General features: G+C 44.9%; 1 protein-coding gene across 2 annotated transcripts in view; it reads left to right on the top strand.

The window, feature by feature from the left end:
- Positions 1-18,354, top strand: part of LOC147023969 (ran-binding protein 9-like) — a 108,852-nt gene that overhangs the window by 1,229 nt on the left and 89,269 nt on the right. Inside the window, exon 2 of one of the 2 annotated variants that reach the window (XM_085890060.1) lies at positions 15,597-15,981. The exons of the other annotated variant lie outside the window; for it this stretch is intronic. Coding sequence (XP_085746186.1) covers positions 15,789-15,981 — 193 coding nt within the window. The 5' untranslated portion in view covers positions 15,597-15,788. The remainder of the gene's footprint in view (positions 1-15,596; positions 15,982-18,354) is intronic. 2 annotated transcript variants of the gene reach the window in all.

Raw genomic sequence — 18,354 nt, 5'->3', positions numbered from 1 at the left:
GAAAATATATATATATATCCCTGTGTCGTAAGAGGCGACCAGGTTTGCGTCAGGAAGGGCATCTGGCGTAAAACATGTGCCAAATCACTATGCGGATCATACAGATGATCCGCTGTGGCGACCCCGAACGGGAGCAACCGAAAGAAGATATATATATATATATATCTTTCTTTGTTGACTTTTTTTTTTTTTTTGTATACATTGTCGAGACTCGTATGAGAGCGAACACACAACTCACCGCAAGGGGGAATGAGACGAGGGGCGGGAGTGGAAGGGACAAAACAGTGGGGAACAGACACATTAGGTGAACTGTGGAAGGGAGAGGGATGGGGATGGGACGGGGAACATGACGCAGAGAAGATGGACATTACAGGGACGTTCAGGAAGGAAAGCAGGGGAATTGAAGGAAGTGGGCTTGGATGGATTATCGGGGGTAGAAAAGATCGAGGATTTGGATGGGGGAAGATAAGAGGTGGTGGTGAACAGCTGTTTTGAAAGCCTGGAGGGAAGAATGGGAAAGAATAGAGTGAGGAAGTTTATTCCAAAGGCGGGAAAAAAGAGGAATGAAAGAGTGAAGATGAGCAGTGATTCGTGATTTTGGTAGTTTTACCAGAAGGGGGTTGTTGGCGGACCTTGAGCGCCCTGTGGAAATGTGGTGGGGACAAATCGCAGAGAGAGCAGGGGGGGCGAGGCTGGAGAGGAGTCGGTAGAAGACAGAAAGACCACCGACCAACCTGCGGTGATTGAGTGAGAGGCCCAAAGACTCAGCTTCATTGCGGGAGATGCTGATGATCTTAAATGCCCTGGTTTCGACAGCGTGAAGCCGAGAAAGGTGGCAGGCAGGAGCACCAGCCCAGAGGGGAGAGCAGTACTCCATCAGGCTACGGACAAAAGCTTTGTAAGCGGTCAGGAGCTCAAGAGGGCCGAGGAAGGACTTTGCACGACGGAGGATTCCCAGTCGGCGACTGGCTTTTGAGGTGAGGTTGGAAATGTGACTTTCCCAGGAAAGGTCATGGCAGATAGTGAGACCCAGAAGCTTGAAAGAAAACACTTCTTCCAGAGGATTGTTGAGAAAGTGGATGGGGGGGTTTTCTAAACGGTCCTTTCGAAGAGACATAGTGAGAGTGTGAGATTTGTCTGGATTGAAAGACATGTTCCACGTGTTGGACCAGTTTGTGATTTTATCCAGATCTGCAGTGAGCGAAGAAGCTGCTGCTTGCCGGTCTGAGGGATGACAGATGGTACGGCAGAGGGTGGAGTCGTTGGCAAAGAGAAATAGAGGATTTTCCAGAGAGTCGGAGAGATCATTGATGAAAACCAGAAAAAGAACAGGGCCCAGAACACTACCTTGAGGAACTACAGCCTGCACAGGAAGAGGGGATGAAAGAACTCCATTTAGGGCCACACGTTGACTGCGACAGGAGAGGAAGTCTGCGAGCCATGAGTGGAGATGGCCTTGAATACCATGGGAAGAGAGTTTGGTGAGTAGGGCAGGGTGCCAGACTGTGTCAAAAGCACGTGATATGTCCAGGGATACGGCTCGGATTTCCTGTCTGGCATTGAGGACCTCCATCCATTGATGGAAGAGCAGAAGCTGCATATCCAGGGTAGAGTGACCTGGTCTGAAACCAAATTGATGATTGGAAATCAAGCCATTGGAGAAGAGGAAGGATTTCATGTCTGAAGCGATGATGGATTCCATAACCTTGGTGATGATTGGGAGAAGGCTGATTGGTCTGTAGTTATAGGGATCTGTTTTTGCACCTTTTTTGTGCAGGGCATTAATGTTAGCAGATTTCCAAGCAGATGGCAGATGACCTTGGGAAAATGAGAGGGTGAATAGAACAGAGAGAGGATGAGCAAGAGCAGAAGAGCAGGCTTTGAGGACACGTGGGCTGATGCCTTCTGGACCGGTTGCAGAATCTGACTCGAGGTTTGAAAGCAAGCTCTCCACCTTGTCAGGAGAAAAGGATACAGAGTCGAGGGACAGTTGGGTGCGACTGGGTAAAGTGGGTAGAGATAGTGATGGGTTTAGGACACAAGATTTAGCTGCAAACACCGAGTTTAGACATTCAGCTTTATCATTTGTGGTGTCAGCAGTGCGGCCATTTGAGGTAAGGGAGGGGATGGAGGGGGAACATACACCAGAAACAGATTTGATTAAACGCCACCAGGATTTTGAGGAGGGTGAGAGGTTTGAGAGTTCAGACTTGAGATGAGAAAGATGTTGTTTTCTGGCTCTCCTGAGGGTAGATACACACTTGTTCCGAGCTTTGTGGAAGGAACTGAGATTGCCCTCAATTGGGTTTGCTTTCCATGAGGCAAAGGCAAGTTGTTTCAGGACAACTGCCTCACCACAAGCTTCAGTGAACCAAGGGCGGGAGGAAGGGTAAGACAACTGAAGATGAGAGGGGATAAATCTGTGCATGAGGGAGAGCAAGTTTCTTTGAAAGAATTCCCAGGATTAGTTGATGTTTGAGAAAGTAGTGATAGGAGACCAGTCTGTAAGTTTGATGGCTGCTCGGAGACCCTGCCAGTTGGCTTGAGTGAAATGCCAGACTTGACGGTGGTGAGGTGGTTCTCTGATAATAGCCAGAGAGATGTCTACTTTGACAAGGACGTGGTCAGAAGAACCGATTGGAGCGAAGGAAGAGCAGCAGATATTGTCAGGGAAATTTGTCAAAATCAGATCCAGAAGAGATGGAGTACCATTGGTTGAGATCCGGGTCGGGAAGTTGACCGATTGAGTCAGTCCCAATGAGTCGCAGAAAGCTTTTGCTGAGGTACCATGACAGGTGAGAGAGGTCGCCACACCGAGCCAACTGGCGTGATGACAATTGAAGTCACCACATCAGAGGAAGAGAGAGTTTGGATGAGAAGATAGAAGATGGTCCATGTTTTTGGATAGTGAGGTGTAGATGGAGTCATCACTGTTCGGTGGACGGTACAGTACACATATAAACATGAGGTGGGAGTGGAGGGGAAGCCGAAGCCAGAGGTATTCCTGGGGGTGTGGGGGAGTGAGAGCAGTGCATGGAGAGTGAGGAATAGAGTCTTTGATGAAGAGAGCAACACCTCCAACAGGGCGAGGCTCAGGTCTGTCATACCGTAAGAGGGAGTAACCGGGGAGAGATACTTGCGAGTCAGACACGTCTTGCGAGAGGAAAGTTTCTGTTTGGCAGATAACGTCTGGTTTGTCAGTGGCAACCTGTATTATATGGAAAGATCTGAAAGGTTTGAGCGAAGGCCCCGGATATTTGAAGTCCACACTTTTAATAAAGAGGTGGGGGAGGAGGCTTTGGGTGCAGGAGGTGGAGGGAAGGAGGAGGGGAGGACAAGGGACGAGGGGGGGGGGGTAAGGCGGGTTGTTGAAAGAGTGTGGGGTATTGCAGAATAGCGAGGGGAGGGGGCCGAATGAGGAGGACAAAAGGCTCTGTGGTGCTGGGGGAGAGGGGGGACAAGAGACAAGGAAGAAGGCACTTTATCAATAAAACACCATATTTAGACATTGATGTGAAGCTTTGGCAGATTTAGTGAAATTTAGTGGTTTTTGAGTTGGAGTCCAAAAAGTCCCCAGGGTTGGAAGGTTAACTTTAGAATATATATATATATATATATATATATATATATATATATATATATATATATATATATATATATATATATATATATATATATATATATATATATATCGATATCCCTGTGTCGTAAGAGGCGACCAGGGTTGCATCAGGAAGGGCATCCGGCGTAAAACATGTGCCAAATCACTATGCGTATCATACAGATGATCCGCTGTGGCGACCCCGAACGGGAGCAACCGAAAGAAGAAGAAGATATATATGTGTATATATATCTTTCTTTGTTGACTTTATCAATAAAACACCGTTTCGACATTGATGTGAAACTTTGGCAGATTTAGTGAAATTGAGTGGTTTTTGAGTGGGAGTCCAAAAACTCCCCAGGGTTGGAAGGTTAACTTTAAAATATATATATACATATATAATTATAAATACAAAAAAACATGTGTATGTATATATATATATATATATATATATATATATATATATATATATATATATACAAAAATATATATGTATGTATATATATATATATATATATATATATATATATATATATATATATATATATATATATATATATATCTTTCTTTGTTGACTTTGTCAATAAAACACCATGTTTCGACATTGATGTGAAACTTTGGCAGATGTAGTGATATTGAGTGGTTTTTGAGTTGGAGTCTAAAAAGTCCCCAGTTGGTAAAATTAGGTTGTAAATATGTTGGTAGGATGAGGGTTGAAGGATTACCACACATGACAGTGACCATTCTATATTTCCCTTGATGGTACAGTTGTCAGTACCATGACGTTAATAACCACATGTTGTACCAGCAGTTCTAATTGTTGGTGAATAGACTGAATCCCTTATCAAGTGTGTGTGTGTGTGTGTGTGTGTGTGTGTGTGTGTGTGTGTGTGTGTGTGTGTGTGTGTGTGTGTGTGTGTGTGTGTGTGTGTGTATGTGTGTGTGTCGTTGATTTTTATCTCCCTATTCGAGTTTCAGAACGTGGAGCGGGGTCCTCCCAAAACTCGAAGTAACCACCTTCATTTTGGTGAAGGATAGCGATTCATGGACCAAATTGTGAAGTTTTCTTGTTGTGAAAGTTTTGTTCCGAGGACTCATTTCAGGATCATCACCGAGCCCAACCCAACGGACAGCCTCCAACTGCAGCTTGTTTGGTGTAATGTTCCCAGGGATGTTTTTGAAAGATCTTTGTGAGGTTCTTCTTCATCGTTCCCATTGCTCCAATTATGACCAGTACAAACCAACTGTATGTGAGTGTAGTGTATATATACCAACTGCATGTGTGTATAGTGTATATATACCAACTGTATATGTGTATCGTGGATATATACCAACTGTATGTGTGTATAGTTATATATACCAACTGCATGTGTGTATAGTGTATATATACCAACTGTATATGTGTATCGTGTATATATACCAACTGTATGTGTGTATAGTGTATATATACCAACTGTATGTGTCTATAGTGTATTTATACCAAATGTTTGTGTGTATAGTGTATATATACCAACTGTATGTGTGCAGTATATATACCAACTCTATGTGTATAGTGTATATATACAAACTGTATGTGTGTATAGTGTATATATACCAACTGTATGTGTGTACAGTGTGCATATACCAAATGTATGTGTACAGTGTATATATACCAACTGTATGTGTATCGTGTATATATATATATATACACCAACTGCATGTGTGTGTAGTGCATATATACCAACTGTATGTGTGTAGTGTATATATACCAACTGTATGTGTATACAGTGTATATATACCAACTGTGTGTGTACAGTGTATATATACCAACTGTGTGTACAGTGTGTATATACCAACTGTATGTGTGTACAGTGTGTATATACCAACTGTATGTGTATACAGTGTATATATACCAACTGTATGTGTATACAGTGTATATATACCAACTGTATGTGTGTACAGTGTATATATACCAACTGTGTGTACAGTGTGTATATATACCAACTGTATGTGTATAGTGTATACATACCTACTGTAAGTGTGTATAGTGTATTTATACCAGCTGTATGTGTGTACAGTGTATATATACCAACTGTATGTGTATAGTGCATACATACCTACTGTAAGTGTGTATAGTGTATTTATACCAGCTGTATGTGTGTACAGTGTATATATACCAACTGTATGTGTGTATAGTGTATATATACCAACTGTATATGTTTATCGTGTATATATACCAACTGTATGTGTGTACAGTATATATATATATATATATATATATATATATATATATATATATATATATATATATATATATATATATATACAAACTGTATGTATGTATAATGTATATATACAAACTGTATGTGTGTAGTGCATATATACCAACTGTATGTGTGTATAGTGTATATATACAAACTGTATGTGTGTACAGTGTGTAAATACCAACTGTATAATGTGTTTAGTGTATATATACCAACTGTATGTCTGTATAGTGTATATATACCAACTGTATGTGTGTAGTGTATATATACCAACTGTATGTGTGTACAGCATATATACCAACTGTATGTGTGAACAGTATATATTTACCAACTGTATGTGTGTACAGTATATATCCCAACTGTATGTGTGTACAGTATATATACCAACTGTATCTTTGTGTGCAAGCCTGTTGTTGGCTTAGTGGTTAGGGTGGCGGCTTGGGATCCAAGGGTCCTGAGTTCAAGCCCCGTTGGCTGCTGAATTAACACCAGGGGGTTGACTCAGCCTGTCATCCTCCGAGGTCGGCGAAATGAGTGCCAGTGTACTGGTCCCGGTGTATGCCCCGATTAGAATAGGTGTACCATATCCCTGTGTGTCGTAGGAGGCGACCAGGGTTGGCGTCAGGAAGGGCATCCGGCCATAAAACATTGCCTCAAGAAAAAAAAAAGCCAAACCCCTGCATAGCAGGGAAAAATGGCTGTAAAAACGGTCATTTTATATAATATTATCTTTGTGTGCCATATATATATATATATATATATATATATATATATATATATATATATATATATATATATCAACTGTGTGTGTACAGTATATATGCTAACTGTATGTGCGTACAGTATATATACCACTTTATGTGTGTACAATATATATATATATATATATATATATATATATATATATATATATATATATATATATATATATATATATATATATATATATATATATACCAATTGTCTGTGTGTGTGGTATTGTTACGGTTATGGAAATTCACAGAACACGATCCAGGTTCCCCAGAGGTCAGTTATTTCGGTAAGTGTGTGTTCCAGGGTAGAATTCCCCACCGATGTACAAAGGGTATTATTTGTGTGCCGGGCTGTGCAACTTTAAGTTAGCCTTTATTCTGTTCTATCTTTTCTTTCAAACAAACAGCATCTCTTCAACGACACCACTACAACCATGCCACCTCCACCACCACCACAACAGCATCTCAGCAACCACGCCATCCCCACCACAGCACCAACCATGACATCTCAACCACCAAGCCATCTCCACAAACACCGCCATCGGAGCCACATTCTCCAGAAGGACGACCCTCCTCTACAAACAAAGATAACAACTCGACAACTCCCGCCCCGATATTCTGGAACGGGTAAACAGAAGTGACGGTTGGGGCGGGTCCCTCAGAATGGCGTAAAAAAAAGAATGACGGTTATCATACCAAAAGAGCCAAGCCGAACTCTCCTGGAATTTTCCCCCGCGTGCTGGGAAGGGAGGGGCAAAACACCCGGACGGCGATAAAAAGGCCCGTTTCGACGCCGAGACAGTCTCTCTCCTTGGTCTCCTTGGCGAGCTGGAGGCGTCGTTGGAGTTGGTCGTTGGAGGTGTCGTTGGAGGCGCCGTTGGAGGCGTTGTTGGAGGCGTCGTGGGAGTCAAGAGTTGAGTTGGGAGCTGGTGGAGTTCAGTCGAGTACGGAACGAGACATCGAGGGTCGCACAGCAAGTCACCAAGAGGGTGGCAGGGAGCCTGCTCGGTCTCCCGGAGCCTTTGCAGTCATCCCGGCTCAGAGCAATCATAAAGGCTTACGAGCCCGGTGCTTTTCTTTCTTTCTTTCTTGGGGTTTTTGCATGAAAGTCTGTGGCGCCTTGTCTACGAAGTAGTGAACTGACTAAGTGCATGTAGGTAATAAATAGACATCGGCTGTTGGTCTTTTTGCTCGTGTCTTGTCCCCTACCCCCATTCATTGCCTTGCTTGCATATGTGCATTCAAAATAAATGTCCCCCTTTGTTGAATATTCACCTGCTCGTTGTGTCCCTTCCTCCATTGAACTGCCGTAATTGCATTCGGAATATTCGCTCTGGTTTTTAACACCGATAAGATAATCGGGTCTGACGGGGCTTGGCGATATAAAATCGCTCGGCAATCGCAAACGGAACGAGCTGCGTAAAGCGGCTCGTTTTCGTGCAGGCTCCGTTGAGGTGTAGATCCCCCGGCATTTCTGTCTGCGCGAATAATTAGGTACATTGACAATTCGGTGATCAACCCTGAAGCGGGTGGACAGAAGAGTTGGCAGATCTATGGTGTGGTTAACAACACCCGTAGTTGGGTTTCGGCGTTGATCCGAAAAGCTGCGACTGGATTGCCACGTTCGGTGGGCGCGCGCGGCCGCAATTAGCTAAAGGCGGTCGTCCGCACGCCGGAGTGGCGAGAAACCACAACAGTATATATACCAACTGTATGTATGTATAGTATATATACACCAACTGTATGTTTGTATAGTATATATACCAACTGTATGTGTGTATACTATATATACCAACTGTATGTGTTGTAAAGTATATTGTTACGGATTCGCGCCCGCCGGCGTGCTGACGGCCACGTAACTCGAATCGCGGCACGTCGCCCACCGGACGGACAATCCAGTCGTGACCCTCTCGGACTAACGCCGGGAACCAGTCACGGGTGGACCTTTCGGTCTCACCGCGATCGAGCCAATCGGCCCCCGCGTGGGATAGGGTTGCTCGCCAAATTCGACCTACCTAAGTACCCACACGGAGGGTAGACCGGGCGATCGCACCTCGCCGCAGGTCGACTTCGGACACGGGCCACTTAAGCGACCCATTCCGTACTATCGGGATAACCGAGCGGTGTTATCGTCGGCCTCGACGGTTCGATTAATTATCGGGCGTATTCAGCCCACTACCAACCCTTTACGTGAAGCAAGATGAGGATTCAATGAGAGAAATGACGAAGCGAAGCGGGAAAGCAGTTCAACATAAAGCACATTTATTCGCGATGAACGGAAAGCACACATATACAATTCCACCAAAAGCACATAGAAGGAAAAGAAACACAATGCAATTTTACACAAAAAGCAAATGTAAAAGCGAAGACAATGCAGAGCTATCCGACTACCGAGCACACGGCAACACTTATACAATTCTACTTCACAGACGGCGCCGACAACACATATTCCCAAAGCAAAAGAAAAGAGAACCACCCTCCAGGATGAGGCGGGCCTGAGGCCGAGACCGGGTCGGGCCTACCCGTCTGGTGATGAGACGCGGAGCGGCGATGGTGCCTCAACTCCGCGGGCCTCGCGGACAGTGTCTGGTAGGGGGTGGGAAGGGGGCCCCCTTGGTCGCACTATCTCAGCGCGGGGGGAACAGGAGGGGGTTGCTGATGCTCGGGGAAAGGAGGATTTTTACTCTGTCTCGGGTCCCGCGATGAGCGTCTCCACCTCGACCAGGTCGCGCCGTCGGCCTCCCTGGTGTGCAGCTCCCGGCACCGACGCGAGCACCCCCTCGTCTGCCTTCGCCGCCTCTCCACAGCTCCGTCCTCTTCGCTCCGACTCCAACTCCGAACTCTTCCTCCTGCGAACTTCCCAACTGCACTCAACTCCAACGCACACGACGACGACGACGACTTTTCTGACAAACGCAGCCGCTTATATAAGCCCCGTGGCTTCGCCTTTGACCCCCTGCCTTCGACCTTTCACCTCGCTCCCCATTGGCCCGAGAAAAAGTGGGCGTGAATGCTTTTTGATCCATGAATTTGCATATAGCGACCGCCATCCAACGCCCTGGAGGCGGGGCCAAATCGCCCCTCGCTCACCGATTGGACGGAACAAAAGTGGGCGTGAGTCGTTTTTGATCCGTTTTTGGAGCGGAAAGTCCGTGGTTTTGTACACGCTGTTCGGCGCGCGCCCTGCACGAGTCCAATACCGGTACCCACAAGCGGCGCAAGAACGGTGGCGATGCGACGGTTGCGAGGTGTGACGGTAAAGGTCGTGGCGGTTGTGTTGAAGCGGCGTTGTGGTGGGTGGTTGATGTTGTGATGACTGTTGAGACGTGGTTGGTGGTGGTAATAATGGCGGTTGGTCCAAAATAAAGATAGTAAAAGAAAAACGGCTATCCTGAAGAGTCGCAGCACGCATGAATGACATGTATTCCCACTAGACAACGGGTTTGGGCCTAACTACACATATACTTACCGAGATATCTCACCTAAGGGACCTGAATGGTGGTTTGCGAATTTGGTAACCACAACAATATATACCAACTGTATGTGTTGTATAGTATATAAATATATATATATATATATATATATATACCAACTGTATGTGTGTATAGTATATATACCAACTGTATGTGTTGTATAGTATATATACCAACTGTATGTAAGTATAGTATATATATATACCAACTGTATGTGTGTATAGTATATATATATATATATATATATATATATATATATATATATATATATATATATATATATATATATATATATATATATATATATATATATATATATATATATATATATATATATATATGTATATACATATATATATCCTGGTGTCGGCGCAGTGGTTAGGGCAGCGGCTTGGGATCCAAAAGGTCCCGAGTTCAAGCCCCGTTGGGCCACTGAATTAATACACCAGGGGGTTGACTCAGCCTGTCATCCTTCCGAGGTCGGCAAAATGAGTACCAGTGTACTGGGCCGGTGTATACCCCGGTTAAAAATAGGTGTACCATATCCCTGTGTCGTAAGAGGCGACCAGGGTTGCGTCAGGAAGGGCATCCGGCGTAAAACATGTGCCAAATCACTATGCGGATCATACGGATGATCCGCTGTGGCGACCCCTAACGGGAGCAGCCGAAAGAAGAAGAAGATATATATATATATATATATATATATATATATATATATATATATATATATATATATATATATATATATATATATATATATATATATATATATATATATACCAACTGTATGTAAGTATAGTATATTTCCCATCTGTATCTATGTGTGTACAGTATATATACCAACTGTATGTATGTATAGTATATATACACCAACTGTATGTTTGTATAGTATATATACCAACTGTATGTAAGTATAGTATATATATACCAACTGTATGTGTGTATAGTATATATATATATATATATATATATATATATATATATATATATATATATATATATATATATATATACCAACTGTATGTGTGTATACTATATATACCAATTGTATGTGTTGTATAGTATATATACCAACTGTATGTGTATAGTATATATATATATACCAACTGTATGTGTATAGTATATATATATATATACCAACTGTATGTGTGTATAATATATATATATATATATATATATATATATATATATATATATATATATATATATATATATATATATACCAACTGTATGTGTGTATACTATATATATATATATATATATATATATATATATATATATATATATATATATATATATACCAACTGTATATGTTGTATAGTATATATACCAACTGTATGTGTGTATACTATATATACCAACTGTATGTATTATATGTATATATATATATATATATATATATATATATATATATATATATATATATATATATATATATATATATATATATATATATATATATATATATATACCAACTGTATGTGTGTATACTATATATACCAACTGTATGTGTTGCATAGTATATATACCAACTGTATGTGTTGCATAGTATATATACCAACTGTATGTGTTGCATAGTATATATACCAACTGTATGTAAGTATAGTATATATACCAACTGTATCTATGTGTGTACAGTATATATACCAACTGTATCTATGTGTGTACAGTATATATACCAACTGTGTGTACAGTATATATATATATAAACGGTGTACTGTATGTGTGTACAGTTTGTATAAACTTTGTACTGTATGTGTGTACAGTTTGTATAAACTGTGTACTGTATGTGTTTACAGTACTTGTGCAGGCCCGTAGGTGCGTGCCAGTATGTGCAGCTTCGCTCCTTCGCTCACGTAAACGATGACTGGATTGGGGCATTTTTTCAATTAGATCGGACCAACCATATCATAAATGGCCATAACTTGGGAAACACCTGGGAAACATACTCAGGTCGCCAGCGTCAATTGTGACGTCATATCAAAAGAAGAAGAATTGTGGCGCCCCCTCTCTCTCTCTCTCGCCCCCCCCTCTCTCGCCCCCCTCTCTCCCCCCTAGTCTCGCCCCTCCTCTCTCCCCCTCCTCTCTCGCCTCTCTCTCTCTCTCTCTCTCTCTCTCTCTCTCTCTCTCTCTCTCTCTCTCTCTCTCTCTCTCTCTCTCTCTCTCTCTCTCTCTCTCTCTCGCCCCCTCTCCTTTGCCCCCTCTCCCGCCCCTCCTCTCTCTCCCCCTCTCTTGAATTGTGATGCCCCCTCTCCCTTGTCCCCTCTCTCTCGCCTCCCCTATCTCGCCCCCCTCTCTCTCGCCCCTCTCTCTGTAAATGTATTCACAAATGTGTACGAAGCACAACAATTAATTCAAACCTTGGGAAAAAACAGCTTTCAAACCCTAAGGAAACAGCTGTTTCCCTTGGGAAAATTCAAATCTTGGGATTAATTAATAATTTGAACAATTCATTTAAACCTTGGGAAAAAACAGCTTGTCATTGGTTGACAGATAAATGGCTGTAACTTGGGAACTGCTTATCCGATTAATATCAAACCTCGAAAAGGCACATCCGCGGGTCCCCAGCAATATTCCTGGCAAGTTTCATTCAGATCGGACCGTCAATCGTGCAAAATAAATAAATAAACATGAATTGTGACGTCATTCGTGATGTCATAGCACTGTGTTTTGTCATTGGTCGACAGATAAATGACCGTAACTTGGGAACCGCTCGTCCGATTAAAATCAAACCATGAAAAGGCAAATCCGCGGGTCCCCGGCAATATTCCTGGCAAGTTTCAACCAGATCGGACCGGCGGTCGCAGACGCGCACACACACACACACACACACACACACACACACACACACACACACACACACACACACACACACACACACACACACACACACACACACACACACACACACACACACACACACACACACACCTGGAATTATAGATAGATGTGTAAACTGTGTACTGTATGTGTGTACAGTATGTAAAAACTGTGTACTGTATGTGTACAGTCTGTATAAACTGTGTACTGTATGTGTGTACAGTATGCATACACTGAGTACTGTATATGTGTACTGTATGTATACACTGTGTACTGAGTGTGTACAGAATGTATAAATGGTGTGCTGTGTGTGTGTACAGTATGTATAAACTGTGTACTGTATGCATGGACAGTATTTATAAATGGTGTACTGTATATACACACAGTGTACTGTATATATGTACAGTATGTATAAGCTGTGTACTGTATGCATGTACAGTATGCATACACCGTGTACTGTATGTGTGTACAGTATGTATAAACTGTGTACTGTATGCCTACACTGTCTACTGAGTGTGTACAGTATGTATAAACGGTGTGCTGCATGCATGTACAGTATGTATAAACTGTGTACTGTATACATGGACAGTAGGTATAAACAGTGTACTGTATGCACACTGTGTTCTGTAAGTGTGGAAAGTATGTATAAGCTGTGTACTGTATGTGTGTACAGTATGCATACACTGTGTACTGTATGTGTGCACAGTATGTATAAACTGTGTACTGTATGTCAACACTGTGTACTGAGTGTGTACAGTATGTGTAAACTGTGTACTGTATGTGTGTACAGTATGTATAAACGGTGTACTGTATGTTTGCACAGTATGTATAAACTGTACTGTATGCGAACAGTCTCTATAAACTGTGTACTGTATGTGTGTACAGTATGTATACACGCTGTACTGTACGTGTGTACAGTATGTACGAACGGTGTACTGTTTGTGTACAGTATGTATAAACAGTCTACTGTTTGTGTGTACAGTGTGTATAAACGGTGTACTGTTTGGTTGTACAGTTTGTATAAACGGTGTACTGTATGTGTGTACAGTATGTATAAACGGTGTACAGTATGCGTGTACAGTATGTGTGTACAGTATGTACAAGTGGTGTACAGTATGTATAAATGGTGTACTGTATGTGTGTACAGTATGTATAAACGGTGTACTGTACATGTACAGTATGTATAAATGTGTACTGTATGTGTGTACCGTATATATAAACTGTGCACTGTATGTGTGTACAGTATATGTAAGATGTGTACTGTATGCGTGTACAGTATATAAATTGTGTATTGTATGTGTGTACAGTAGAAAGAAACTGTGTGCTGTATGTGTGTACAGTATATATAAACTCTACTGCATGTGTGTACAGTATATATGCTAACTGTATGTATGTGTGTACTGTATGTATAAGCGCTGTACAGTATGTATACACTGTATGTATGTGTGCACAGTATATATAAACTGTGTACTGTATGTGTGTACAGTATGTACAAGTTATGTGTGTTTGGAGAGAACGAGAGAGAGAGAGAACCGTGGTTCCCTCCCCACACCATCGCTGCAGGTGACATTTCCACAGAGAATCCAGTAACCACGTGCGTCGTGCAGTGTTCCAAGTTTCCTTCAGAATACCACAAGGTGTACCAAAGGCCTCGTCACTCCGATGACGTCACTATCTCCGCCTCGTCACTCCGATGACGTCACTATCTCCGCCTCATCACCAGTCCGGCACGAACCCTGGCCCGGGTCCCGTTGGCAAGACGCCTGGTAACAAACAGAGCTGACACAGAACAAAAGGGTAAACAATGGTCGGTGCGCGCACCATAAACGTACAAAACACATTGGGAAGCTATGTGGACGATCCAGTGGGTGGATCATTGTGCTGTCCTCCAGGGAGAATCCGATAATGGAGGGGGGGATCATGGGTAATTGGTGGACATCGTGCCGAATTAAATGGGAAACCTGTGCGGTGCCACGTTTATTTATCACGCCGTGGTTGTGGTTTATTTATCACGCCGTGGTTGTGGTGACATCGGATTTAATCGGCGGCGTCATTGACCTGGCTTTTGCGCGTCATCGCTCTGACGTCACAACGACTGGTCATTGTTCCACACGAACACGTCATACATTGATTGATCAAGTGAATCTGCCTCGGTGTTCATCACATCACAGGGTTCCATTTTGATGGTCTTGGTGAAACTTGCTTGTTTGTTTGTTTTTAATTGCCTTGTGATACCTTTAATCGGGTTGTGTGCTTGTTGTAGTCACCGCCGGGTCTCCATTGTCGGTTTAATGGGGAACTCCTGGTTAATCATGTGACTTTTACAAAACTTTCAAACAACTTTTTTTTTTTTTTTTTACAACAACGTTACAAACAACGTTGCCTCGAGTCGAGCAGACGCTTGCGCAACGGTTAAACATAACTTATTGATGGGACGTCGTGTTATGACGTCACATGCATCGTCGACCATCAAAAAAAAAAACGAATTGTGATTAAACCGGGTTTAACTCGCAAGTTTGAACCATTTCCATGTTAATATCAGATGTACACGAAGAACAGTCGTTATTACGCGGGTACGGAGCACGTCGGTGCCGGTTTATAATAACATGACTCGTGTTGTGAAATGAAAAATGCAATTATTGTGGAAAATGAAGCTCATCACAACTTTTACAACAACTTTCCGATAATAGCGTGATCCACCAATCAGGAAGCGCGCGGCGCTGTCGCGGAGCGAGGAGCGAGACCGGCGTGCGCTGCCAACAACAACGGGACACGCGATTGGCTGGAACCGGCTCGCTGCCATCTCATTGGCTGAGGGCGGCTGGGACGAGCACCATGGCCGTCCAATGACGGGAGCCTTTGCTGTAGCGGCTGCAGCAGCGATTCCAGAGCGGCCAAGATGGCAGGTCCAGCGGCAGCCGGGCCAGGGGAACCGGCCATGAGCTTCCAGGACCGAGAGATGAGCGAAAGATTGCGGCGGCTTTATCCTGCCGTGAACGAGGAGGACACTTCTCTCCCGCGATCTTGGAGCCCCAAGGACAAGTTTAGCTACATCGGCCTGTCCCAGAACAACCTGCGCGTCCATTATAAAGGTCTCATGACATGACTGGGTGTTTATTCTATGTTGTGTAACATCTCTCGCCTCTTATATCTCATCACTCCATCCCCGACTGCCATCCTCCTGCCCCCCTTTCCCTTCATTGTTCCAGTGTACCTCTGCCTTCACCCCCCTCCCCCAAACACCGCCTCCGCCAAACACCCCCTCCCTCAACCTTTGCACGCTATCATTGTCCGACCCCCCACCCCAAACACCCCCAACCCAATATCTTGTCAATCGCCCCCCCACATATACTGTCAAATATCCCATCCGACCTTTGCCCCCAATCCACCCCTCTTCATTATGATTTTCAAGTCCCCGATTCTTCCCTCCCCCCCCCAATCCCTTATCATTCTGTAATGTATCCCATTCTACACTCCCCCATTATCCTGTCACGTACCCCATCACACTTTCTCTCCCCCCCCATTATCCAGTCTTGTACCCCATCACACTTTCTCTCCCCACCCCCATTATCCAGTCATGTACCCCATCACACTTCCCCCCCATTATCCAGTCACGTACCCCATCACACTTTCTCCCCCCCATCAAACGCCTCAAACCCAATGCATTGTCAATCGCTTCCCGCACCCACCCAACCCGTTATCATCCTGTAATGACTTCCAACGCCCTACCCCCATTATACTGTCACAATCCCATCCTCCCTTTCCCCTTTGTCCCCAACCAAACCCCTCTTCATTGTCATTTTCAAGTCCCCCATTCCCCCTCCCCCATGCTTGTTTCCCACTCTGCCTCCCCCCATTATCATTGTCACATATCCTATCCACCCCCCCACCAATTATCATCATTGTCACGTTTCCCGCCCCATCTCCATCATTTGCATGCCCGACATTTCACATCTCAACACCCCAACGATGCTGTCACCCCATCTTCCCTCTTTCCCTTCCCTTTCATACTGTCACCTTGTCTCCCCCTCTTCAGCTGCTGTCTTTCATCATCCCTATTTCCTCCCTGCATCTTGATCATGCATTCATCCCTGTCCTGTCATTTTGTCGAATCATTCTTCTTTTGCCCACTGTCATGACATCCCTTTTCACTTATTCCTCAAACTATTCTTCTCTCCCTCCTCCCCACCCCCACCTTGTATTGTATTGTGATGGAAAAGTAAATTTGATAATGCAGCAAACTCCTCAAATTGATCATTAAACTTCCTTTCTCTCCTCCATCATCTCACCCACTCCTCAAATTTATTATTAGACTTCCTCCCTCCCCTCCATCTCACCAACAACTTTCTGCTTTCCACAGATTTTCATTGTTTTCTTAATTTTCTCATATTCCTTACTCGTTAACCCATCCTAACCGCGTGAACATGTGTCAACCGACCACCTGCCATGCTGTCCGTGACCCACGCATGATGCGACCCTCCCTCCACCCAGAATCGACCCGTCAGAGACCTGCCACGCATTATGCACGCTTAGTGACCAGCCGAGCATGCGCGACCAACAACCTGACCAGCGACCCGCCCTCGCGCGACCGGCGTCATGCCCCCGCTCGCGCCCTCGCACGACCGGCGTCATGCCCCCGCCCTCGCGCGACCGGCATCATGCCCCCGCACGGCGACCACCACCTCGTCATGCTCCCGTGTGGCGACCACCACCTCGTCATGCCCCCGCGTGGTGACCACCACGTCATGCCCCCGCGCGGCGACCACCACCTCGACATTCCCCGCGCGGCGACCACCACCTCGTCATTCCCCCCATGCGGAGACCACCACCTCGTCATCCCCCTCACGCGGAGACCACCACCTCGTCATCCCCCTCACGCGGAGACCACCACCTCGTCATTCCCCCCACGCGGAGACCACCACCTCGTCATTCCCCCCACGCGGAGACCAGCACATCGTCATTCCCCCCACGCGGAGACCACCACCTCGTCATTCCCCCCACGCGGAGACCACCACCTCGTCATTCCCCCCACGCGGAGACCACCACCTCGTCATTCCCCCCACGCGGAGACCACCACCTCGTCATTCCCCCCACGCGGAGACCACCACCTCGTCATTCCCCCCACGCGGAGACCCCCACCTCGTCATTCCCCCCACGCGGAGACCACCACCTCGTCATTCCCCCCACGCGGAGACCACCACCTCGTCATTCCCCCCACGCGGAGACCACCACCTCGTCAATCCCCCCGCGTGGAGACCATCACCAGTGCATCATTCCCCAGCCCTCACGCTACCAGCTCGTCACGCCGCCGCCCTCACGCAACCAGCTCGTCACGCCCCCGCCCTCGCGCGACCAGCTCGTCACGCCCCTGCCCTCGCACGACCAGCTCGTCACGCCGCCGCCCTCACGCTACCAGTCACGCCCCGCCCTCGCTTGACGAACGTTCCGCCCTGCCCCCACCATCG

This window comes from Eptatretus burgeri, chromosome 7, assembly GCF_056783735.1.
Source record: "Eptatretus burgeri isolate ZD-2024b chromosome 7, Ebu_testis_v1, whole genome shotgun sequence".
Lineage (NCBI taxonomy): Eukaryota > Metazoa > Chordata > Myxini > Myxiniformes > Myxinidae > Eptatretus > Eptatretus burgeri.
This window is presented reverse-complemented; position numbering and strand designations above follow the sequence as displayed.